The sequence below is a fragment of the Thalassophryne amazonica genome, chromosome 5 (assembly GCF_902500255.1).
Source record: "Thalassophryne amazonica chromosome 5, fThaAma1.1, whole genome shotgun sequence".
Lineage (NCBI taxonomy): Eukaryota > Metazoa > Chordata > Actinopteri > Batrachoidiformes > Batrachoididae > Thalassophryne > Thalassophryne amazonica.
Genome location: NC_047107.1, coordinates 534,922 through 561,341, shown reverse-complemented (window position 1 = coordinate 561,341; position 26,420 = coordinate 534,922). Strand labels below are relative to the sequence as shown.

Here is a 26,420-nt window from a genome sequence, read left to right as displayed (position 1 = left end):
TGAACTGGATTCAGGTCGAGACCCCGATGAGGACGACGAGCATGCAGATGAGCTTCCATGAGATGGTTTCTGACAGTTTGTGCAGAAATTCTTTGGTTATGCAAACCGATTGTTTCAGTAGCTGTCCGAGTGGTTGGTCTCAGACGATCTTGGAGGTGAACATGCTGGATGTGGAGGTCCTGGGCTGGTGTGGTTACACGTGGTCTGCGGTTGTGAGGCTGGTTGGATGTACTGCCAAATTCTCTGAAACGCCTTTGGAACGGCTTATGGTAGAGAAATGAACATTCAATACACGAGCAACAGCTCTGGTTGACATTCCTGCTGTCAGCATGCCAATTGCACGCTCCCTCAAATCTTGCGACATCTGTGGCATTGTGCTGTGTGATAAAACTGCACCTTTCAGAGTGGCCTTTTATTGTGGGCAGTCTAAGGCACACCTGTGCACTAATCATGGTGTCTAATCAGCATCTTGATATGGCACACCTGTGAGGTGGGATGGATTATCTCAGCAAAGGAGAAGTGCTCACTATCACAGATTTAGACTGGTTTGTGAACAATATTTGAGGGAAATGGTGATATTGTGTATGTGGAAAAAGTTTTAGATCTTTGAGTTCATCTCATACAAAATGGGAGCAAAACCAAAAGTGTTGCGTTTATATTTTTGTTGAGTGTATATATATATATATATATATATATATATATATATATATATATATATATATATATATATATATATATATATATATATCACATTTGATTCCTGTGCACGTCGTCACATACACACAGCACACAGTTTTTGAAAATTTGACTGTTTGGAACAAAAATGGAAAGTCAAAGCAAGGTGATTGGCAAGTTGGCAGCAGACAATACTACAGACGTGGCGGTGTGTCTTTTGTCAAACTTTAGAGCGGTCGGTCCACAGACCGGACCCTGAACAATCGCAGCCTCATCTTCAGCCTCTTCGCAGTTATTCATCATTTTTGGGAATGCAGTGGGGTATTTCTTGATAGGATGCAGTCCTTTGAGTCTGAATAGTCTCTGATCAGTTTGTGGTCCTGCTTGGTGAGCCTCAGCTTGCCCTCCCACTGCAGACAGAAACAGAGAAGTCTACACAGCGGACAGATCCATACGATGGGCTGAGTGGGAGCTTTTGTCCCACATGTTCATCTTGGTGGGAGTCACACCCTCCTTATGTCCGTTCATCTGGAAGATGGGAAGCAGAGCATTAGTCGGCAGCAGCTGACTGTTGTGTTTTTTTTCTACTATCTTGCCCTTCAACACTCACGATGTCTGAGCTGAAAGGTTTAGCGTTGACGTTTCGCATAGAGCTGCTGGTCAGAGTCCACACTTTGGTTTTGTGCTTGAAAGCAGCTCTGATCTAAGTAAAGAAACACAAGACAAGAAGAGGCATCACATCTGGGGAGGTGATGGTCTAGTGGTTAAGGTGTTGGGCTTGAGACCAGAAGATCCTGGGTTCAAATCCCCGCCTGACTGGAAAATCACTAAGGGCCCTTGGGCAAGGTCTTTAATCCCCGTATTGCTCCCGGTGTGTAGTGAGCGCCTTGTATGGCAGCACCCTGACATTGGGGTGAATGTGAGGCATAATTGTAAAGCGCTTTGAGTGTCTGATGCAGATGGAAAAGCGCTATATAAATGCAGTCCATTTACATCACAACCTCAGGAACTGCAGACAGGTTTTCTCTGGTAAACTGTGGCTGCTGATTAGGTTGATGCTTCGTTCAGACTCAGATCTGATTTTTGCATATTTCTGATCTCAGTGATCGACTGTCCTCATTTTCTATATATATATATATATATATATATATATATATATATATATATATATATATAGAAAACAAGTGACCAGATCTGATCTGTGTGTCTGTGCTGCAGTACTCACATGCTGTCAGTGGTCATATTTTTTGGCCCCTTCACACATAGCACGATTGAAGCTGACTAGTGCACAAAGGAGGAATTGCATGCCATTCGTAAAAAATAGGACCCACCTCTAACGCCTCGTACATCTCACCTCAACCATTCAGGCACATCAGCGACCGAAAGACGGTGTGCCCTGTGAGTGCCCGCTCAATCCCTGTCTTGGCAGGTGTTGGCCAAATTCCAGGTACCACACACAAACATCCAATACCACTCACAGTTAGGAAATGTGGTGGCAATCACTGTCAGAATGAAAATCATGAGCAGGCAACCACTTCGAGCTGGCTGTGAAATTAGCCTAAGTGCCCCCATGACTGTGGTGTTACCAAGCAACACACATGTGATGTGTCAGAGTGTCGGCTCCCGCCTCAACTCGTGGCATGCGTGTGTGTCACGCGCCCCCTGCTCCCACAACACATGTGGCATGGATGTGTTTCGTGCTCCCCCGCTCCTCCCCACAACACGTGGCGTGCGGGTGGAGCACACTTGAATGAAATGCTGATATGTATGTATAGATGGGGAGTGGCCAGCCATGTCTGAGCGCAAACAGCACAGCGAGCTGCCTCCCAGCTGATCGCTGGCCAAGGACTCATTGACAGCTGCAAATGACAGCTGTGGTCTATAAATAAGTACTACAATAACTACATACACAATTACATGCCAAAATAACGTAAAAAAATCAAGTAACACAGAAACAGAGAGTGACACTGGTGTGTGCACTGAACGGACAGGGGGCGTGGCCGCCAACAGCAGCAGCTATTGAGATCTCTAGTCCTGGATGTCATAGCTGTAGAACATGTACTGTCATGACATTACAACTGTCTACTGTGACGCGTGCGTGTGTGCTTGCTGATGTCACATGGAAATACATAAAACATATATTGCATTTGCAACAATGGTCTCTGGCTCCCTCTTGCTGCACTATCCCATTTCACGTGTGTTGAATCAGATCAGTTACCACAGCTGTCTCCCACTGAAAACATTTTTATTCTTTTAGTATCTCCATGTTTCATCCCCAGTGACTGTTAAGCTGTTCAGCCTGTCGCCTCAAAGACACCTGTTTTTGATCCTGGAGTGTCTCCTGTGTCTGTTGAAATAAATAAACTCATCGGCTTTGTTCGGTGTGTAACTTTGCAACAACAATGTCGGACTCTGTAGTTTTCTCTGGGCCCCTCCCCAATCGGAGCGGGAGTGACATGTTTAGTCGCATGTTCTCCCTGAATTGCTGGCTGTCTGAGTGGTGTCCAAAAAATGAGGTGGGCTTCATAGATAATTGGCAAAGCTTCTGGGGAAAACCTGGTCTTGTTAGGAGAGACGGCATCCATCCCACTTTGGATGGAGCAGCTCTCATTTCTAGAAATCTGGCCAATTTTCTTAAATCCTCCAAACCGTGACTATCCAGGGTTGGGACCAGGAAGCAGAGTTGTAGTCTTACACACCTCTCTGCAGCTTCCCTCCCCCTGCCATCCCCTCATTACCCCATCCCCGTAGAGACGGTGCCTGCTCCCAGACTACCAATAACCAGCAAAAATCTATTTAAGCATAAAAATTCAAAAAGAAAAAATAATATAGCACCTTCAACTGCACCACAGACTAAAACAGTTAAATGTGGTCTATTAAACATTAGGTCTCTCTCTTCTAAGTCCCTGTTGGTAAATGATATAATAACTGATCAACATATTGATTTATTCTGCCTTACAGAAACCTGGTTACAGCAGGATGAATATGTTAGTTTAAATGAGTCAACACCCCCGAGTCACACTAACTGCCAGAACGCTCGTAGCAGTGGCCGAGGTGGAGGATTAGCAGCAATCTTCCACTCCAGCTTATTAATTAATCAAAAACCCAGCATAAAAATGATATAATAATTGATCAACATAGCACGGGCCGGGGCGGAGGATTAGCAGCAATCTTCCATTCCAGCTTATTAATTAATCAAAAACCCAGACAGAGCTTTAATTCATTTGAAAGCTTGACTCTTAGTCTTGTCCATCCAAATTGGAAGTCCCAAAAACCAGTTTTATTTGTTATTATCTATCGTCCACCTGGTCGTTACTGTGAGTTTCTCTGTGAATTTTCAGACCTTTTGTCTGACTTAGTGCTTAGCTCAGATAAGATAATTATAGTGGGCGATTTTAACATCCACACAGATGCTGAGAATGACAGCCTCAACACTGCATTTAATCTATTGTTAGACTCGATTGGCTTTGCTCAAAATGTAAATGAGTCCACCCACCACTTTAATCATATCTTAGATCTTGTTCTGACTCATGGTATGGAAATTGAAGACTTAACAGTATTCCCTGAAAACCCCCTTCTGTCTGATCATTTCTTAATAACATTTACATTATCCAACAGTGGGGAATAAGTTTCATTACACTAGAAGTCTTTCAGAAAGTGCTGTAACTAGGTTTAGGGATATGATTCCTTCTTTGTTATGTTCTTCAATGCCATATACCAACACAGGGCAGAGTAGCTACCTAAACTCTGTGAGTGAGATAGAGTATCTCGTCAATAGTTTTATATCCTCATTGAGGACAACTTCGGATGCTGTAGCTCCTCTGAAAAAGAGAGCCTTAAATCAGAAGTGCCTGACTCCGTGGTATAACTCACAAACTCGCAGCTTAAAGCAGATAACCCGTAAGTTGGAGAGGAAATGGCGTCTCACTAATTTAGAAGATCTTCACTTAGCCTGGAAAAAGAGTCTGTTGCTCTATAAAAAAGCCCTTCGTAAAGCTAGGACATCTTACTACTCATCACTAATTGAAGAAAATAAGAACAACCCCAGGTTTCTTTTCAGCACTGTAGCCAGGCTGACAAAGAGTCAGAGCTCTATTGAGCCGAGTATTCCTTTAACTTTAACAAGTAATGACTTCATGACTTTCTTTGCTAATAAAATTTTAACTATTAGAGAAAAAATTACTCATAACCATCCCAAAGACGTATCGTTATCTTTGGCTGCTTTCAGTGATGCCGGTATTTGGTTAGACTCTTTCTCTCCGATTGTTCTGTCTGAGTTATTTTCATTAGTTACTTCCTCCAAACCATCAACATGTTTATTAGACCCCATTCCTACCAGGCTGCTCAAGGAAGCCCTACCATTAATTAATGCTTCGATCTTAAATATGATCAATCTATCTTTATTAGTTGGCTATGTACCACAGGCTTTGAAGGTGGCAGTAATTAAACCATTACTTAAAAAGCCATCACTTGACCCAGCTATCTTAGCTAATTATAGGCCAATCTCTAACCTTCCTTTTCTCTCAAAAATTCTTGAAAGGGTAGTTGTAAAACAGCTAACTGATCATCTGTAGAGGAATGGTCTATTTGAAGAGTTTCAGTCAGGTTTCAGAATTCATCATAGTACAGAAACAGCATTAGTGAAGGTTACAAATGATCTTCTTATGGCCTCAGAGTGGACTCATCTCTGTGCTTGTTCTGTTAGACCTCAGTGCTGCTTTTGATACTGTTGACCATAAAATTTTATTACAGAGATTAGAGCATGCCATAGGTATTAAAGGCACTGCGCTGCGGTGGTTTGAATCATATTTGTCTAATAGATTACAATTTGTTCATGTAAATGGGGAATCTTCTTCACAGACTAAGGTTAATTATGGAGTTCCACAAGGTTCTGTGCTAGGACCAATTTTATTCACTTTATACATGCTTCCCTTAGGCAGTATTATTAGACGACATTGCTTAAATTTTCATTGTTACGCAGATGATACCCAGCTTTATCTATCCATGAAGCCGGAGGATACACACCAATTAGCTAAACTGCAGGATTGTCTTACAGACATAAAGACATGGATGACCTCTAATTTCCTGCTTTTAAACTCAGATAAAACTGAAGTTATTGTACTTGGCCCCACAAATCTTAGAAGCATGGTGTCTAACCAGATCCTTACTCTGGATGGCATTTCCCTGATCTCTAGTAATACTGTGAGAAATCTTGGAGTCATTTTTGATCAGGATATGTCATTCAAAGCGCATATTAAACAAATATGTAGGACTGCCTTTTTGCATTTACGCAATATCTCTAAAATCAGAAAGGTCTTGTCTCAGAGTGATGCTGAAAAACTAATTCATGCATTTATTTCCTCTAGGCTGGACTATTGTAATTCATTATTATCAGGTTGTCCTAAAAGTTCCCTAAAAAGCCTTCAGTTGGTTCAGAATGCTGCAGCTAGAGTACTGACGGGGACTAGCAGGAGAGAGCATATCTCACCCGTGTTGGCCTCTCTTCATTGGCTTCCTGTTAATTCTAGAATAGAATTTAAAATTCTTCTTCTTACTTATAAGGTTTTGAATAATCAGGTCCCATCTTATCTTAGGGACCTCGTAGTACCATATCACCCCAATAGAGCGCTTCGCTCTCAGACTGCAGGCTTACTTGTAGTTCCTAGGGTTTGTAAGAGTAGAATGGGAGGCAGAGCCTTCAGCTTTCAGGCTCCTCTCCTGTGGAACCAGCTCCCAATTCAGATCAGGGAGACAGACACCCTCTCTACTTTTAAGATTAGGCTTAAAACTTTCCTTTTCGCTAAGGCTTATAGTAAGGGCTGGATCGGGTGACCCTGGACCATCCCTTGGTTATGCTGCTTTAGACGTAGATTGTGGGGGGGTTCCCATGATGCACTGTTTCTTTCTCTTTTTGCTCCGTATGCATCACTCTGCATTTAATCATTAGTGATCGATCTCTGCCCCCCTTCTGTCCTGACCATTTCAGTGTGCTCATGAATCATAACTTGAATGTTTTATTTCACTTAATAACATAGATGGAATGCAGATTTTTCCCTGGTCATGGAACAGTGGACCAGTTCTTTCCCCTAGCAACAATATTATACAGGGTTGAGGAGTATGACCAACCAGTCCACATGTGTTTTGTGAACTTGGAAAAGGCGTATGACCAGGTCCTTCCAGGTGTCCTGTGGCGGGTGCTGTGGGAGTATGGGGAATTGGAACCATGCAATCCCATCTTTCTTTAACCAAAGTTGGAGCTGTGTCCACAATCTGGCCATGAGCATGTGCATCCCGGTGGGTGTCGGACTCTGGCAGGGTTACCCCTTGTCACCAATCCTATTTGTGAAGTTCATAGACAAGATTTTAAGCCATAGTCAGGGATTGGAGGGTGTTCCATTTAGTGACCTCAGAACTGCATATCTGCCTCAAAGGCCAGGTGTGAAGCAACTGGGATGATGATCATGAAGCAACAGGCTTGAGATCGATAGACAGATTGAGACTGCATCTGAGGTCTTGAGGACTCTGTACTGGACAGTCATGGTGAAGAAAGAGCTGAGCCAGAAGGTGAGACTCTCGATTTATGCTCCTATCCTCACCTATGGTCAAGAAGGTTTGGGTAATAACTAAATGAGGCTGCAAGCAGAGGAAATAAGATTCATCTGTGGTGTATCTGGTCTTACATACTGGGAAAGGGTGAGAAGCTCAAATGTCTGGGATGGACTCGGAGTAGGGCTGCTTTACATTGAAGGAGTCAGCTGAGGGGCTTTGGGTATCTGGTGAGGATGCCCCCTGGTCAACGCATTATCAATCAATCAATCAATTTTTTTTTTATATAGCGCCAAATCACAACAAACAGTTGCCCCAAGGCGCTTTATATTGTAAGGCAAGGCCATACAATAATGATGTAAAACCCCAACGGTCAAAACGACCCCCTGTGAGCAAGCACTTGGCTACAGTGGGAAGGAAAAACTCCCTTTTAACAGGAAGAAACCTCCAGCAGAACCAGGCTCAGGGAGGGGCAGTCTTCTGCTGGGACTGGTTGGGGCTGAGGGAGAGAACCAGGAAAAAGACATGCTGTGGAGGGGAGCAGAGATCGATCACTAATGATTAAATGCAGAGTGGTGCATACAGAGCAAAAAGAGAAAGAAACAGTGCATCATGGGAACCCCCCAGCAGTCTACGTCTATAGCAGCATAACTAAGGGATGGTTCAGGGTCACCTGATCCAGCCCTAACTATAAGCTTTAGCAAAAAGGAAAGTTTTAAGCCTAATCTTAAAAGTAGAGAGGGTGTCTGTCTCCCTGATCTGAATTGGGAGCTGGTTCCACAGGAGAGGAGCCTGAAAGCTGAAGGCTCTGCCTCCCATTCTACTCTTACAAACCCTAGGAACTACAAGTAAGCCTGCAGTCTGAGAGCGAAGCGCTCTATTGGGGTGATATGGTACTACGAGGTCCCTAAGATAAGATGGGACCTGATTATTCAAAACCTTATAAGTAAGAAGAAGAATTTTAAATTCTATTCTAGAATTAACAGGAAGCCAATGAAGAGAGGCCAATATGGGTGAGATATGCTCTCTCCTTCTAGTCCCCGTCAGCACTCTAGCTGCAGCATTTTGAATTAACTGAAGGCTTTTTAGGGAACTTTTAGGACAACCTGATAATAATGAATTACAATAGTCCAGCCTAGAGGAAATAAATGCATGAATTAGTTTTTCAGCATCACTCTGAGACAAGACCTTTCTGATTTTAGAGATATTGCGTAAATGCAAAAAAGCAGTCCTACATATTTGTTTAATATGCGCTTTGAATGACATATCCTGATCAAAAATGACTCCAAGATTTCTCACAGTATTACTAGAGGTCAGGGTAATGCCATCCAGAGTAAGGATCTGGTTAGACACCATGTTTCTAAGATTTGTGGGGCCAAGTACAATAACTTCAGTTTTATCTGAGTTTAAAAGCAGGAAATTAGAGGTCATCCATGTCTTTATGTCTGTAAGACAATCCTGCAGTTTAGCTAATTGGTGTGTGTCGTCTGGCTTCATGGATAGATAAAGCTGGGTATCATCTGCGTAACAATGAAAATTTAAGCAATACCGTCTAATAATACTGCCTAAGGGAAGCATATATAAAGTGAATAAAATTGGTCCTAGCACAGAACCTTGTGGAACTCCATAATTAACTTTAGTCTGTGAAGAAGATTCCCCATTTACATGAACAAATTGTAATCTATTAGACAAATATGATTCAAACCACCGCAGCACAGTGCCTTTAATACCTATGGCATGCTCTAATCTCTGTAATAAAATTTTATGGTCAACAGTATCAAAAGCAGCACTGAGGTCTAACAGAACAAGCACAGAGATGAGTCCACTGTCCGAGGCCATAAGAAGATCATTTGTAACCTTCACTAATGCTGTTTCTGTACTATGATGAATTCTAAAACCTGACTGAAACTCTTCAAATAGACCATTCCTCTGCAGATGATCAGTTAGCTGTTTTACAACTACCCTTTCAAGAATTTTTGAGAGAAAAGGAAGGTTGGAGATTGGCCTATAATTAGCTAAGATAGCTGGGTCAAGTGATGGCTTTTTAAGTAATGGTTTAATTACTGCCACCTTAAAAGCCTGTGGTACATAGCCAACTAACAAAGATAGATTGATCATATTTAAGATCGAAGCATTAAATAATGGTAGGGCTTCCTTGAGCAGCCTGGTAGGAATGGGGTCTAATAAACATGTTGATGGTTTGGATGAAGTAACTAATGAAAATAACTCAGACAGAACAATCGGAGAGAAAGAGTCTAACCAAATACCGGCATCACTGAAAGCAGCCAAAGATAACGATACGTCTTTGGGATGGTTATGAGTAATTTTTTCTCTAATAGTTAAAATTTTGTTAGCAAAGAAAGTCATGAACTCATTACTAGTTAAAGTTAATGGAATACTCAGCTCAATAGAGCTCTGACTCTTTGTCAGCCTGGCTACAGTGCTGAAAAGAAACCTGGGGTTGTTCTTATTTTCTTCAATTAGTGATGAGTAGAAAGATGTCCTAGCTTTATGGAGGGCTTTTTTATAGAGCAACAGACTCTTTTTCCAGGCTAAGTGAAGATCTTCTAAATTAGTGAGACGCCATTTCCTCTCCAACTTACGGGTTATCTGCTTTAAGCTACGAGTTTGAGAGTTATACCAGAGTTATATGAGAGTCAGACACTTCTGATTTAAAGCTCTCTTTTTCAGAGGAGCTACAGCATCCAAAGCTGTCTTCAATGAGGATGTAAAACTATTGACGAGATACTCTATCTCCCTTACAGAGTTTAGGTAGCTACTCTGCACTGTGTTGTTATATGGCATTAGAGAACATAAAGAAGGAATCATATCCTTAAACCTAGTTACAGCGCTTTCTGAAAGACTTCTAGTGTAATGAAACTTATTCCCTACTGCTGGGTAGTCCATCAGAGTAAATGTAAATGTTATTAAAAAATGATCAGACAGAAGGGAGTTTTCAGGGAATACTGTTAAGTCTTCTATTTCCATACCATAAGTCAGAACAAGATCTAAGATATGATTAAAGTGGTGGGTGGACTCATTTACTTTTTGAGCAAAGCCAATAGAGTCTAATAATAGATTAAATGCAGTGTTGAGGCTGTCATTCTCAGCATCTGTGTGGATGTTAAAATCGCCCACTATAATTATCTTATCTGAGCTAAGCACTAAGTCAGACAAAAGGTCTGAAAATTCACAGAGAAACTCACAGTAACGACCAGGTGGACGATAGATAATAACAAATAAAACTGGTTTTTGGGACTTCCAATTTGGATGGACAAGACTAAGAGACAAGCTTTCAAATGAATTAAAGCTCTGTCTGGGTTTTTGATTAATTAATAAGCTGGAATGGAAGATTGCTGCTAATCCTCCGCCCCGGCCCGTGCTACGAGCATTCTGACAGTTAGTGTGACTCGGGGGTGTTGACTCATTTAAACTAACATATTCATCCTGCTGTAACCAGGTTTCTGTTAGGCAGAATAAATCAATATGTTGATCAATTATTATATCATTTACCAACAGGGACTTAGAAGAGAGAGACCTAATGTTTAATAGACCACAATTAACTGTTTTAGTCTGTGGTGCAGTTGAAGGTGCTATATTATTTTTTCTTTTTGAATTTTTATGCTTAAATAGATTTTTGCTGGTCATTGGTAGTCTGGGAGCAGGCACCGTCTCTACGGGGATGGGGTAATGAGGGGATGGCAGGGGGAGTGAAGCTGCAGAGAGGTGTGTAAGACTACAACTCTGCTTCCTGGTCCCAACCCTGGATAGTCACGGTTTGGAGGATTTAAGAAAATTAGCCAGATTTCTAGAAATGAGAGCTGCTCCATCCAAAGTGGGATGGATGCCGTCTCTCCTAACAAGACCAGGTTTTCCCCAGAAGCTTTGCCAATTATCTATGAAGCCCACCTCATTTTTTGGACACCACTCAGACAGCCAGCAATTCAAGGAGAACATGCGGCTAAACATGTCACTCCCGGTCTGATTGGGGAGGGGCCCAGAGAAAACTACAGAGTCCGACATTGTTTTTGCAAAGTTACACACCGATTTAATGTTAATTTTAGTGACCTCGATTGGCGTAACCGGGTGTCATTACTGCCGACGTGAATTACAATCTTACCAAATTTACGCTTAGCCTTAACCAGCAGTTTCAAATTTCCTTCAATGTCGCCTGCTCTGGCCCCCGGAAGACAATTGACTATGGTTGCTGGTGTCGCTAACTTCACATTTCTCAAAACAGAGTCGCCAATAACCAGAGTTTGATCCTCGGCGGGTGTGTCGTCGAGTGGGGAAAAACGGTTAGAAATGTGAACGGGTTGGCGGTGTACACGGGGCTTCTGTTTAGGGCTACGCTTCCTCCTCACAGTCACCCAGTCAGCCTGCTTTCCCGGCTGCTCGGGATCTGCCAGGGGGGAACTAACGGCGGCTAAGCTACCTTGGTCCGCACCGACTACAGGGGCCTGGCTAGCTGTAGAATTTTCCACGGTGCGGAGCCGAGTCTCCAATTCGCCCAGCCTGGCCTCCAAAGCTACGAATAAGCTACACTTATTACAAGTACCATTACTGCTAAAGGAGGCCGAGGAATAACTAAACATTTCACACCCAGAGCAGAAAAGTGCGGGAGAGACAGGAGAAGCCGCCATGCTAAATCGGCTAAGAGCTAGTAGCTACGCTAAGCTAGCGGATTCCTAAAAACACGCAAAGTGAATAATGTGTAAATAATTTAGAGGTGATTCAGCAGAAGGAGTGCTTTAGTTAAGGCACGTAAAGATTACACTGGGAAACAAATCGTAATCTAGATAACTAGATCAATCTAACTGCGCAGATTAAACAGCTAACAGATACAGAAAAACACCGCTGTGCTCCGGAACAGGAAGTGATACAATACCGCAGTGAGAGCCAACCACCAGTAGAGGCAAGCAAAAGGCAAGCATTAGGGTGGTCCACCAGAAATGTCCAACTGGGAGGACACCCACCCCCACCCTCTCTAGGACACGCTGGAGGGATTATATTTCCCAGATGGCTTTTGGGCACCTTGAGATCGAGGGTGACTTTGTCATGACTTTGTGCTATATAAATAAGTGAACTGAATGTTATTGGTGACAGTGAGCCAAATTATTCCAAAAGGACTTATATATACTACATAAGCTGAGTCAGACATAAAAATCAAACACCACTTTGAATATTTTGGTGCCGCAGCTGCTGGAATGTAAATATATTGTTTGTGGATGTGACTGGATTATCATCATATGTGGAAAAGATGTGAACAGTTGGTCTGATAGCATCTGCAACATGTCACCATTCATTTTCTTTCTTCCTTGAAAATGTGATTTCACAGCATCTTGTGGACCACCTTACTGAGAATAATCTCTTCGAGCCACTGCAGTGTCTCGTGGGGTACGGGGGGGCTGTACTGTCAGGGTCTGAGAGTTTGCCATGCTGTGTGTTTTGTTTTTTGGTCTGTTTCATTATTTTCTTTGATTCATTGGTTTTCTGTGTTTATTCTCTTGTTTAGGTTTTTCTGCTTGGGTCTGTCTGTCTCTATCTCTCTTGTTTGTCCCTAAGTTGTTGATGGTGGGCATTTGTCTCTGGCCACTCCCTTGTTCTGGTGCTTTCCCACACACCTGTTCCTAATTTGCAGCTCATCACTTGGGGTTATATAAGCTCACTGGGTGCTGCTCGTCCTCGACAGATTGGTGCGTCTTGTGCCTTCTCTCCAGGTCTGTTCTTCATGTTCCATAGTCCTGCCTGCCTCATTTTGTTTGACCTCCTGCCTGTTTGAACAACCACGCCTAAGCCTGATGATTTTTGTACTGCTGTGTTTTTTGGACTGCCTCTTTATGTACTGACCTCCACTATCCATACCATTAAAGCCTTTGACCAGCCAGAGGTGTTTGTGTGAGCCTCGCATTTGTGTCCAAACATTTTTAACCAACTCGCCTGTCAAGTCTGCTTTTAGAAAATATCACTCCAGAGACGGCTCTCACTAAAGTGGTGAATGATCTTCTGCTTACAATGGATTCAGAAACCACTACAGTTCTGGTGCTGTTAGATCTCAGTGCTGCGTTTGATACCGTGGATCATCATATTCTACTCGATAGGCTGAAGAATCATTTTAGGATTACTGGGGGTGCTCTTGCATGGCTGACATCATACCTGACCAGTCATTTTCATTGTGCTCTATACAATAACACTACCTCTAACCTTTTGACATGAAATATGGGGTTCCACAGGGGTCCATTTTTTGGCCCCCTACTTTTTTTCCCTTTATATAGCACCCCTCAGGCACATATTGTGACGTTTTGGGATTACCTTTCATTGCTATGCTGATGATACTGTTATGTGTCGGACGCAGCTCGGAGAACCGACCAGCGTTTGAAGGACCCAGTATGAAATAAGCAGAGCACGGTACAAAGGCTAACTGAATTTAATACATAACAGTGATACAAAAAATAACAAAAGAAAGTGCGGTCTGGCGTGGTGCGCTCCCAGCAGCGCTAACGGTCCGGAGCCAGAAGCTGTTCGGACCCAAGGACCCCGCCGACACCCCCCAGGTGGCCGCAACAAACCGAGTCTGTGAAAGAAGGAACCATTATGTGAGTCCACACTCTACACACAGAGAGAACACTTAAAGGTGTACAAACAGCAAACACTTCTTGGCTTGATTACTAATCAGCTTCCCAACCTGCAGGCATGGAACATCCAGTTCACAAAACTCCACTGCAGTGGAAGCCGATACATGACTAACATACAGCTCAATATAAAAAGGTGTGAGGGACACCACATTTACTGACTGTATAAATGTTAGTCACAAAATCTAACGTACCTCAGGAAGTGTGCTGACGAGCGTGAGACCTCACCCCCTCCTCTTTCACAGACCGTGCATCAAACCCTGGACGTTCTCTGCATCCACTGATGATGAGATGGCTCCCGAGACGACGATCTCACCCGTCTGGTCACAAGGTCGAGTCTCTGGCAAATACACACTGTATACTCCAGTCTTAAATGCCACCATGTTCCCATCCATATAGATGCACCACAGCTGTGAGTCCTGACGAGCCGCAGGTGATCAGGGTGAGGTCCTGATAACCTCAGCAACACAGCCACTCAGTCCCAAATGCAAGCCACCTGGAAGGAAAACCAAAAGACAGAAACAAAAAGGCAGCCAGGCCCCCCCCAGCCATACAACAGATACTCAGTTATACATGCAGATAACTGCTGGTAATCTCGTTCACATAAAATCCTTAGAAGATTGCCTTGCATCAGTGAGAAACTGGATGTCTAGAAACTTACTACTTTTAAACTCTGATAAGACTGAAATGATGGTTCTTGGTCCAGTGAGACATCGGCATCAATTTGACCAGTTAACACTTAGCCTAGGCTCGTGTGTCATACATCACACTGACAAAGTGAGGATCCTTGGGGTAATTTTTGATCCTACATTGTCTTTTGACCTCCACATTAGAAATATTCTTCCACCTGCAAAATATAGTGAAGATCTGTCCCATCCTGTCTATGGCTGATGCTGAGACCCTGATTCATGCGTTTATCTCTTCTAGATTGGACTACTGCAATGTTCTATTTTCTTGTTTACCACAGTCCAGCATTAGGGCTCTCCAATTGATTCAAAATGCTGCTGCCAGGCATTTGCCTCTCTACTCGCACGCAGACATACTTTTTAATTGGAAATCAAATTCAGCCCCATCATTTCTGCAGTGGTTGAGGGATGTACTATCCTTTCTACCTTTTGGAGAAATTGAGATATAAGATATGTAAAGCCCATCAAAACTTCACCCTGACCTGGAGTCCCTTCATAGAGTTTGTAGAAGGTTTTTTTCCTTTCAATGATATACTTTAACATTAGTTGTACTGGATAGTTAAAAATGTTCTAACATACTCAAAACACCAACTCACTTAACATATGATGAGAGGTTCCTGTCTGACTATTTTTGTACTTGTTCTTGTTTGTTTCATTTAATTTTTGTTTATGAGCCTTGGGGGGTGGGGGTGGGTATGTTTTATTTTGTATTTTCTTTTTAGTGTCCATGTTTGATTTTTGTGTTTTTGTTAATTGAAAACTGCAAAATAAAGTTAAAAAAATGCTGCTGCCAGACTTTTGACATGAAGCAGAAAGTTTGACCACATTACACCCATTAAGGTTCTGCTACTAACCTATAAAACTGTTCACGGACTAGCACCTCCCTACCTAGCTGACCTAATTAAACCTTATATACCGGCCTGCGCTCTGCGTTCTCAGGGTGCAGGACTACTTTGTGTCCCTAGGGTGAATAACAAGTCTGCGGGTCACAGAGCTTTCTCTTATCGTGCCCCTGTTCTGTGGAATGATCTCCCTGCATCAATAAAACAGTCAGATTCTGTAGAGACTTTCAAGTCCAGACTTAAGACACATCTAATCTCTCTCTTGTATGGCTAGCATAATGGCATAGTATATGCTTCCTATCCTTTTAAAGTCATTTTATTTGTAACGGAACAGGTCTCGGCCTCAACTTTATCTAAAGTCTGGGTCTGTTAGTGAAGCTTAGGGTAGCGGCCGGTGATCACCTGCTTTCCTGTCGATTTATTGCTGGTGAACTCATTTTTCCAGCCGACTGATTCTGCTCTTTTTTTTTTCTTTTTTTCCGAGGCATTGATGACGTTGCACAAGACTGATGGCTGCACACCACAGGGCACTGAATTGACCATGAGATGTCGTGGCTGAAGCTGATGCAGCACACTGCAGTATGCTTTTGGCGTACACTGTGCCAGGAGGACAGCTTACGCTGTGGCCCACTAATGAAGTGATGGATGGACGCCGGCCCTGCACCACAGATTCACGATCTCCTGCCTCTGGTGCCAATGACTGCATGCTCATCTCAATAATACACTTTGTTTTGATGTGACTTTGGTTTTTCTGTTTCTGTTTTGTCAGTTTTGTAATACTTTCTAAAAACCTCGTAACTGTTAGAATGTCCTAAGCAGAGGGTCGCCCCCTTTACTAGCCTTCATTTGCCATCCGAAATATTCATTATGTGCTTTGCATTGACCATTTATGGTTGATTGTGGGTGTGTCTAGAGCGGAATGTAAGGCTGATCCACACGCGCACAATTCCAAGTAGAGTGTGATTTATATGCAAAACACTGCTTTAGTACACACGGCTTTATTAACTTTTTTGCTGCTTGCCATTTTCAGCTTTTGTGTCTGTGTTCATTTAGTGCAAGTCCCTCACACTGTTTTAGGAATGAGACTTGCATCTGTGTCCGTTGTGAACTGTCAGCCATGAAACAGATGTGCAGACTAATTTATTTGTCATGTTTCATGCCCAGTATTCATTTCTCCCAGCTCCCTGGAACACATCACATCTCACAGCTCCCTGGAACACTGACCGCTGATCTGCAGTCACGGACGTCTTTTAAATTCCACATCTTTGGCATCTTGCTGCAATGTTTCAGATTCTCCAGGATTCAGTATTCAATAGTTTGTGTTCCTGTCATTTTGATGGTCTGTCCATGAGGTTTTTAAATTACCGTATTTTCTAGTGTAAACACCAGTTGTGTTTTTTCAAGGTTGAGAGATCGTGAAACTTACAGTCCAGTGTGACTTATAGACGGCTTTTTTCTCATTCATTCACTTTCTGCTGCTTATCTGGTTCCAGGTCATGGTGTCAGCAGTCCAAGCAGCTCATTCCACACTTCTCTATCCTCAGCCAAGTCCTATAACTCTACCTGGGGTATTTGGAGTTGTTCCTCCAACCAGCTGGGAAATGTAATCCCTCCAGTGTCCTGGGTATTGCCCTGGGCCTCCTCCCAGTTGGACGTGCCTGGAAGACCTCCCTCGGAAGATGACCAAGGGGCATCCTTACCAGGTGGCCGAACCCCCTCAACCGGCTCCTTTTGATGTGAAGAAGCAGTGGCTCTACTTTGAGTCCCTCCTGGATAGTCAAGTTTCTCACTCTGTCCAGGAATTTAAGACCAGATACCTAACAGAGGAATCTCATTTCCACTGTTTGTATCCACGATCTTATTCTTTCAGTCATGAGCCAAAGTTCATGATGACAGGAGTGTAAATTGACTGGTTAATTTAGTATCTCAACTTCCAGTTCAGCTCCTTCTTCACCACGACGGTCTGGTACAGCATCTGTACAACATTTACCGTATAGCTTGAATCTTCAACTGGACTGGGTTGCTTGACGCGAGGACATTTCACTTCAAATCGCAGAAGCTTCCTCAGCTAAATTTCTTGCTCTGGTAGTCTGACTTCTGTCTTGACTCTTGTAGAGAAGAATAAAACAGAAGCCACAAAAGCTGGAGTTTTAAACCTAACCAGTCCCCTCCTACCAAGAGGCCGACTGCTATAGGCTGGTGACTAAACAATAGCTCTAATTAGCACCTATTGTGCTCTAGTAAGCACCCTCCTAATGACAGGGCAGCTGTCCCTCCTAATGATGGGACGGAAGCCTCTCCTGATGGCTCCCTTGACGACTCTCCTGATGACGTGAATAACTCATTACCATGAACAAACGACTTCCTTGTCCTCAAACGTGTGGTTAGTGTCTTTAAGGTGAAGATGAACTGCAGACTGAGGTCCACTGGCGCCCTCTCTACGGTGCTGCTATAGCCTTTTGTGTAAAGGTTGCTTCGTTTCACCTATGTAGTGTTCGTTACAGTTTTCCTGACATCTGATAGAATACACTACATTGCTCTGTTTGTAACTATGGATCATGTCCTTAGGGTGAACTAATTTCTGTCTTAAGGTGTTAACCGGTTTAAAGTAAACTGGAATTTTGTGCTGTCTGAAGATCCTCTGTAGTTTTTCCCCTACTCCTGCTAAATAAGGGAGAGACACTCCTCTTCTTCTTGTCTCCGTCTCCTGTCTATCTGGTCTCTTTGTTTTCTGGGACTTCTGCACTTTGTCCAGGGACCATCGTGGGTGCCCACATACTGTGAGGGCTTTCCGTATAAGTTGTTGTTCTTTAGCCCTTCCCTCTGCAGTTGTGGGCACCTATAGCCTGTAGGGCTCTGTGTTGAAGAGTCCTGATCACCCTGAGCTTGTGTTCAGGGGGGTGGTTTGAGCCAAAGAGTAGATATTGGTCAGTGTGAGTGGGTTTTAGGGACTCATCGACAGACATACTACAGACTGTACCCTGGGGACGCCACTCCATGCCCAAAATCCACAAACAAGACGTGCCACTCAGACCTATTATATGTAGCACAGATTCCATCACATACAATTTGGCCAAGCACCTCAAGTGGATTTTGGCTCCTCTAGTGGGTAACTCAGACCACCATGTGGAGAACACACAAGATTTTGTAAACAAGATCAATGACCTGCAGCTGGAGGCAGATGAAACTATGGTGTCATCTGGTGTGACATCGTTGTTCACCTGCATCCCCACCTCTGAGGCCGTCTCAGCTGTGAGGCAGAGACGCTGGAGGATGTGTCTCTACTTGAAAGGACCAAACTCACACCAGACCACATCTGCCAACTCTTGGAGATCTGTCTTAACACCACGTATTTCCTGTTTAGGGGGAATTACTACAGGCAGATCCATGGTTGTGCGATGGGGTCTCCGGTATCCCCCATTGTGGCCAATCTGTACATGAAGCGAGTGGAGAAGACAGCCTTGACGTCTTTCATGGGCATCTCTCCCAGTGACTGGGAGAGATGCCCATGGGTTAAAATCAAGCAACAGGAGGTTGAGGACTTTACAGAACACATCAACTCGGTGGACTCCAATATCAAATTCACACGTGAGGATGCCAGAAACAACCACTTAGCCTTCTTGGACTGTGATGTTACGATTGGAGAGAACAGGCAGCTCCAGACAGGGGTTTACACAAAACCCACTCACACTGACCAATATCTGCTCTTTGGCTCAAACCACCCCCTTGAACACAAGCTCGGGGTGATCAGGACTCTTCAACACAGAGCCCTACAGGTGCCCACAACTGCAGAGGGAAGGGCTAAAGAACAACAACTTGTATGGAAAGCCCTCACAGTATGTGGGTACCCACGATGGTCCCTGGACAAAGTGCAGAAGTCCCAGAAAACAAAGAGACCAGATAGACAGGAGACAGAGACAAGAAGAAGAGGAGTGTCTCTCCCTTATTTAGCAGGAGTAGGGGAAAAACTACAGAGGATCTTCAGACAGTACAAAATCCCAGTTTACTTTAAACCTGTTAACACCTTGAGACAGAAATTAGTTCACCCTAAGGACAGGATCCCTAGTTACAAACAGAGCAATGTAGTGTATCATATCAGATGTCAGGAAAACTGTAATGAACACTACATAGGTGAGACTAAGCAACCTTTACACAAAAGGCTATACCAGCACCGCAGAGAGGGCGCCAGTGGACCTCAGTCTGCAGTTCATCTCCACCTTAAAGACACTAACTACATGTTTGAGGACAAAGAAGTTAAAATCTTAGCCAGAGAGATGAAATGGTTAGAGAGGGGTCAAAGAGGCATTCTATGTGAAACGGTTGAAACCCAGCCTTAACTAGGGAGGGGGTCTGAGACACGCTTTGTCCCCTGTTTACAATGGGGTACTCAGGTCAAAGCAGTTTCAGTCTTTTGTTCATGGTAATGAGTCATTCACGTCATCAGGAGAGACGTCAAGGGAGCCATCAGGAGAGGCTTCCGTCCCATCATTAGGAGGAATAGCTGCCCTGTCATTAGGAGGGTGCTTACTAGAGCACAATAGGTGCTAATTAGAGCTATTGTTTAGTCACCAGCCTATAGCAGTCGGCCTCTCGGTAGGAGGGGACTGGTTAGGTTTAAAACTCCAGCTTTTGTGGCTTCTGTTTTATTCTTCTCTACAAGAGTCAAGACAGAAGTCAGACTACCAGAGCAAGAATTTTAGCTGAGGAAGCTTCTGCGATTTGAAGCGAAATGTCCTAGCGTCAAGCAACCCAGTCCAGTCGAAGATTCAAGCTTCTCTGCTAAAGTTGCCTCAAGGCAGTTCATACAAGTAAGGTCTAACCTTACTGACCCCCAGAGCAACAGTAGTAAGGAAAAACTCCCTCTGTCCCTCCCTCATCTGAGTCGCATCTCATTTTTACCTGATGGCCAAAATATGGCCATCTTTGCGTCAGTCTGTCCATCTGTCTGTCCTCAGCATAAGTCCAGTCCTGTTACTGCCAGAGTCTTCAAATTCCCAGGGCACATTCTTGGGACACAGACCTTGGACAAGTTCAAAGATGGCTAACCTTGACCTATTTTAAGGGGTCAAAATGTCACATTGTTTCCTAGGTGCAACTTAAATAATACAGTACATGTTCAAACAGCAGATGTTTAACTGGGATGTCTCTGTGGAGGGACGCCGTCATACCTCAGAGTTGAGAAGACAGTGAAACAAGAAGACAAAGAACCCCTAAAAATAAAGAAAAAGTTAATTTAGGAGGAATTCCTTGATGCATTCTGAAAACCAACGACTTTGTAGGAGACTAACATCTTACTTGTAAAGAGTTGAATACAGCAAAGGTGTACAGGAATGGCAGAAAGTGAATGTTAACTGCAAGAACACCAAAGATCCAGGAAATCCCAAGTATAGGCAGGAGCACAGCCACAGCCTTCACGGTCAGCCTGCAAGCACACAGCAGGTAAACCACACTCTGATTTCAAAAAGGATTCCAAACAGGATCTGTGCAAGTCAAACCCACCGGACTGCGTTGGCGTCTCCATGAACCTTGTAATTCTCTCCGCTGATGCGAGATATGATCCTGGTCACAGATATCAGAATCCCGATGTTAACCTGGAAATATAAACAGTCCCACAGACTTTCTGATTTACTTTCTTCGGTGGGGATTTGTACCCAAAACCCAAATAAATATCAGAGGGTTCTCCAGTCCTGCCCAGTGTCCTGGAACCACTGAACAGAACACGATTTGTATCATCAGAATATTTCATATTTCTGCTTAAAGTTATTCACCACCACCACGACAACAACAACAACAAAATGCTTGAATCCAGTGCACTGGTTCCCAGTCCTGGATGTTAGGGCGCTAAGAACTGCATTTCCATTTCTTCCTGCTTAAACTGCATATAATGAGCCAGATCAGGTGTTCCACTGCTCTGCTACCTGTTGATGGACTGAACACACCTGACTGAGCTGCACCGAGTACATGAGGGACAAATAAAAAAGGTGCAGGACTCTGGGTCCAGAGCAGCAGCATTTGGATCCATTGGTATAGTGGTAGTAATTGTTGTTGTAGCGTTAGTCGGGAACATGTTGCACTGTTCGCTTTTGTACTAACATCCAGACGAAGTTAAATCTGTGGCTACAACAGCGATGTTTTTAATGTGCAGCCGGACTGAGAGAGTTTCCACCGCCAACCGAGACATGAGGAACCCAGAAAGATGTGGCTGGAAAAAAACCTCAGCTTGAAAAGAACATGTGGTCAACAATGTGACCAGGATGGTCAGGATGTGACAGACCAGCGGAGAAGCTAACAAGGACTGACGGCAGCATCACCAGAATAACAGGTAGGATTTCATGTGTCACTGTCATATTAATGACTAGCAACAACATGTATGATCCTTTTCTGAACAGTTAAAATGTAACGTGTGTTTGGGCTGCTGGTCAGGATGAACCTACAAATGCCATAATTTCAGTACAGACAGAAGAAAACGCTCAACAATGCAGCACTTTAATCTTCATCTGAATTTAATATTGAAGCTGTTATTATGTACCAGGTTGTCTCTTGGTTTCTGGAGCACAGAGGTGATGCTGGTTCCAGTGGGAAGTCGTGGGGCTGACGGAAGGTTCATAGTGTCATTAAAGTGCTGTCAAGAAAACCCTCATACATCACTTCTTGATCATCATGTCCTGTGTTTCTGCCCTCAGATGAACAAGATGAGATGGATCAGGGTGAGGAGGTCATGCTGTCAGATCCAGGGATGGAGGATCACACCTGTTCAAAAGGACCCACCATCACATGTGAAATGCACCCACCACCACCAGGACCTCCAGGACCTGTAGGACCTCCACACTCTGTAGAGAGTGACGCAGACTCCCGTCTGTATGCAGGGATTCCACTCACAGGATTTCAAACACTTCACCATCAATGCCGGTTGTAGATTAATTTCTAATGACTCTGACCAAACTTTGGCACGGCTGATTTGGCACACAGATTTAAAATATCACAAAGTCAGGTCAGCAGCACAGTGGGACTGTGGGCAGACATGATGTGTGTACACATGAAGGATCTCACTGTCCAGTTTGTCTCAGGAAAGAATCAAAGCAACACTGCCAAAAGCTTTTAAAGAACAAGTTACTAACACAACCCGTGTAATGGACTGGACAGAGACACTTTTCCAGAAAGAAAAAAAACAACCTGGATTCAAGAAGTGAGTCATACAGACACTATAACACAAATAACACAGTTAAGTATTTAGTGGCTGTTTCTCCCTCTGGAATCATCTGATACTTATGGTGGAAAACACTGTTTTCTTTGTAACAATAAGAATAACCAACTGAAAGTGTCTTATTTCCATCCTTCTTTATTTTCTTTTCACACTGTGCTCTTTTGTTGTCTGTAACACACGTTACACCTGATATATTTAAGACATTCAGATATTTGGGGAAGACCAGAACCTTCTTTGTAACAAATTCACCCACTAATGTTGGAAGCAGGTGCTCAGCTGCAGACAGACACGTCACTGTCAGCTGGACCTGGAGGGATGTAAAAATATGTCTTAGAGTTTATTTTAATGAAGGCTCACATGGATTCTGTCCCATTAGTTCACACATTATAATTAACTAAAGTTACCCACCTGCTGACCTGCGCTGACCTGAACACCTGCTGTTTATTTAACCTGATGCTGAAACTCGGTGATGTGGGACTTTAAGGCTTCTGCTGGACTCTAAGTTGTGTCCTAAGACCTCTTTTAGCAGAACGGGACCGACCTTATTACTGTGCAGGTTCTTACCAGATGTCTCACACATAATTCACGCAAAGCCTCACGGGGACTCGGAATAAGGTGGATAAATCGTCTCAGCAGTTTGCTCTGCTAACCCCACCTACGTGGAGGAGATTCTATTTGTAGTGGAAACAGACACGGCTGGAACCAAACTGAGTAGAGTCGAGTCGAACAGTGCTGAGTCCTGCTAGTTCTGTGTCGTGGAAAAGGGCCTAAAGTTCTCTGTTTTGGTTTGTGTACATCCTGGAAGATTGACTGTCTTACTTTTTCCGAGCCTCTTCACGCCCTGGATTCCCTTCACCCAAAGTGGGTTGATACTGTATTTTTATTGTGCTGACTCCATCTTCAGTTTTTGTCCGGCCCTCACCTGTTTTAATTAAATCATTGGATCATTGGAATTGGGGTTGTACATTTAACACAACATCCCAACTTCATTGGAATTGGGGTTGTATAATCAGTTATAAAACATTATCAGTCAGTTATAATATATAATCAGTTATAATATCAGTCATTTATAAAACATTATCAATCAATCAATCAATTTTTTTATATAGCGCCAAATCACAACAAACAGTTGCCCCAAGGCGCTTTATATTGTAAGGCAAGGCCATACAATAATTATGTAAAACCCCAACGGTCAAAACGACCCCCTGTGAGCAAGCACTTGGCTACAGTGGGAAGGAAAAACTCCCTTTTAACAGGAAGAAACCTCCAGCAGAACCAGGCTCAGGGAGGGGCAGTCTTCTGCTGGGACTGGTTGGGGCTGAGGGAGAGAACCAGGAAAAAGACATGCTGTGGAGGGGAGCAGAGATCGATCACTAATGATTAAATGCAGAGTGGTGCATACAGAGCAAAAAGAGAAAGAAACACTCAGTGCATCATGGGAACCCCCCAGCAGTCTACGTCTATAGCAGCATAACTAAGGGATGGTTCAGGGTCACCTGATCCAGCCCTAACTATAAGCTTTAGCAAAAAGGAAAGTTTTAAGCCTAATCTTAAAAGTAGAGAGGGTGTCTGTCTCCCTGATCTGAATTGGGAGCTGGTTCCACAGGAGAGGAGCCTGAAAGCTGAAGGCTCTGCCTCCCATTCTACTCTTACAAACCCTAGGAACTACAAGTAAGCCCGCAGTCTGAGAACGAAGCGCTCTAATGGGGTAATATGGTACTATGAGGTCCCTAAGATAAGATGGGACCTGATTATTCAAAACCTTATAAGTAAGAAGAAGAATTTTAAATTCTATTCTAGAATTAACAGGAAGCCAATGAAGAGAGGCCAATATGGGTGAGATATGCTCTCTCCTTCTAGTCCCCGTCAGTACTCTAGCTGCAGCATTTTGAATTAACTGAAGGCTTTTTAGGGAACTTTTAGGACAACCTGATAATAATGAATTACAATAGTCCAGCCTAGAGGAAATAAATGCATGAATTAGTTTTTCAGCATCACTCTGAGACAAGACCTTTCTGATTTTAGAGATATTGTGTAAATGCAAAAAAGCAGTCCTACATATTTGTTTAATATGCGCTTTGAATGACATATCCTGATCAAAAATGACTCCAAGATTTCTCACAGTATTACTAGAGGTCAGGGTAATGCCATCCAGAGTAAGGATCTGGTTAGACACCATATTTCTAAGATTTGTGGGGCCAAGTACAATAACTTCAGTTTTATCTGAGTTTAAAAGCAGGAAATTAGAGGTCATCCATGTCTTTATGTCTGTAAGACAATCCTGCAGTTTAGCTAATTGGTGTGTGTCCTCTGGCTTCATGGATATATAAAGCTGGGTATCATCTGCGTAACAATGAAAATTTAAGCAATACCGTCTAATAATACTGATTCCCCATTTACATGAACAAATTGTAATCTATTTGATAAATATGATTCAAACCACTGCAGCGCAGTGCCTTTAATACCTATGGCATGCTCTAATCTCTGTAATAAAATTTTATGGTCAACAGTATCAAAAGCAGCACTGAGGTCTAACAGAACAAGCACAGAGATAAGTCCACTGTCCGAGGCCATAAGAAGATCATTTGTAACCTTCACTAATGCTGTTTCTGTACTATGATGAATTCTAAAACCTGACTGAAACTCTTCAAATAGACCATTCCTCTGCAGATGATCAGTTAGCTGTTTTACAACTACCCTTTCAAGAATTTTTGAGAGAAAAGGAAGGTTGGAGATTGGCCTATAATTAGCTAAGATAGCTGGGTCAAGTGATGACTTTTTAAGTAATGGTTTAATTACTGACACCTTAAAAGCCTGTGGTACATAGCCAACTAATAAAGATAGATTGATCATATTTAAGATCGAAGCATTAAATAATGGTAGGGCTTCCTTGAGCAGCCTGGTAGGAATGGGATCTAATAAACATGTTGATGGTTTGGATGAAGTAACTAATGAAAATAACTCAGACAGAACAATCGGAGAGAAAGAGTCTAACCAAATACCGGCATCACTGAAAGCAGCCAAAGATAACGATACGTCTTTGGGATGGTTATGAGTAATTTTTTCTCTAATAGTTAAAATTTTGTTAGCAAAGAAAGTCATGAAGTCATTACTAGTTAAAGTTAATGGAATACTCAGCTCAATAGAGCTCTGACTCTTTGTCAGCCTGGCTACAGTGCTGAAAAGAAACCTGGGGTTGTTCTTATTTTCTTCAATTAGTGATGAGTAGAAAGATGTCCTAGCTTTACGGAGGGCTTTTTTATAGAGCAACAGACTCTTTTTCCAGGCTAAGTGAAGATCTTCTAAATTAGTGAGACGCCATTTCCTCTCCAACTTACGGGTTATCTGCTTTAAGCTACGAGTTTGTGAGTTATACCACGGAGTCAGACACTTCTGATTTAAAGCTCTCTTTTTCAGAGGAGCTACAGCATCCAAAGTTGTCTTCAATGAGGATGTAAAACTATTGACGAGATACTCTATCTCCCTTACATTATCAGTCAGTTATAATATATAATCAGTTATAGAGTAGAGAACCACCAGTAGAGTTGGCACTCTACTGGTGGTTGGCTCTCACTGCGGTATTGTATCACTTCCTGTTCCGGAGCACAGCGGTGTTTTGCTGTATCTGTTAGCTGTTTAATCTGTGTAGTTAGATTGATCTAGATAAATAGATAATGATTTGTTTCACAGTGTAATCTTCACGTGCCTTAACTAAAGCACTCCCTCTGCTGAATCACCTCTAAATTATTTACACATTATTCACTTTGTGTGTTTTTAGAAATCCGCTAGCTTAGCGCAGCTACTAGCTCTTAGCCGGTTTAGCATGGCGGCTTCT

At 43.0% G+C, this 26,420-nt stretch overlaps 1 protein-coding gene across 1 annotated transcript; it reads right to left on the bottom strand.

Moving 5' to 3' along the window:
• Positions 1–733: 733 nt before the first annotated feature.
• adgrd1 (adhesion G protein-coupled receptor D1) lies at positions 734–21,403 on the bottom strand. The gene is made up of 7 exons (XM_034169425.1): positions 21,321–21,403; positions 21,153–21,207; positions 20,881–20,972; positions 20,677–20,803; positions 20,550–20,591; positions 1,286–1,378; positions 734–1,203 (listed from the first exon to the last, which is right to left on the bottom strand). Exons 1-7 carry the CDS (start codon positions 21,401–21,403, stop codon positions 1,108–1,110), a joined length of 588 nt encoding a protein of 195 aa, XP_034025316.1. The 3' UTR covers positions 734–1,107.
• Positions 21,404–26,420: the final 5,017 nt, after the last annotated feature.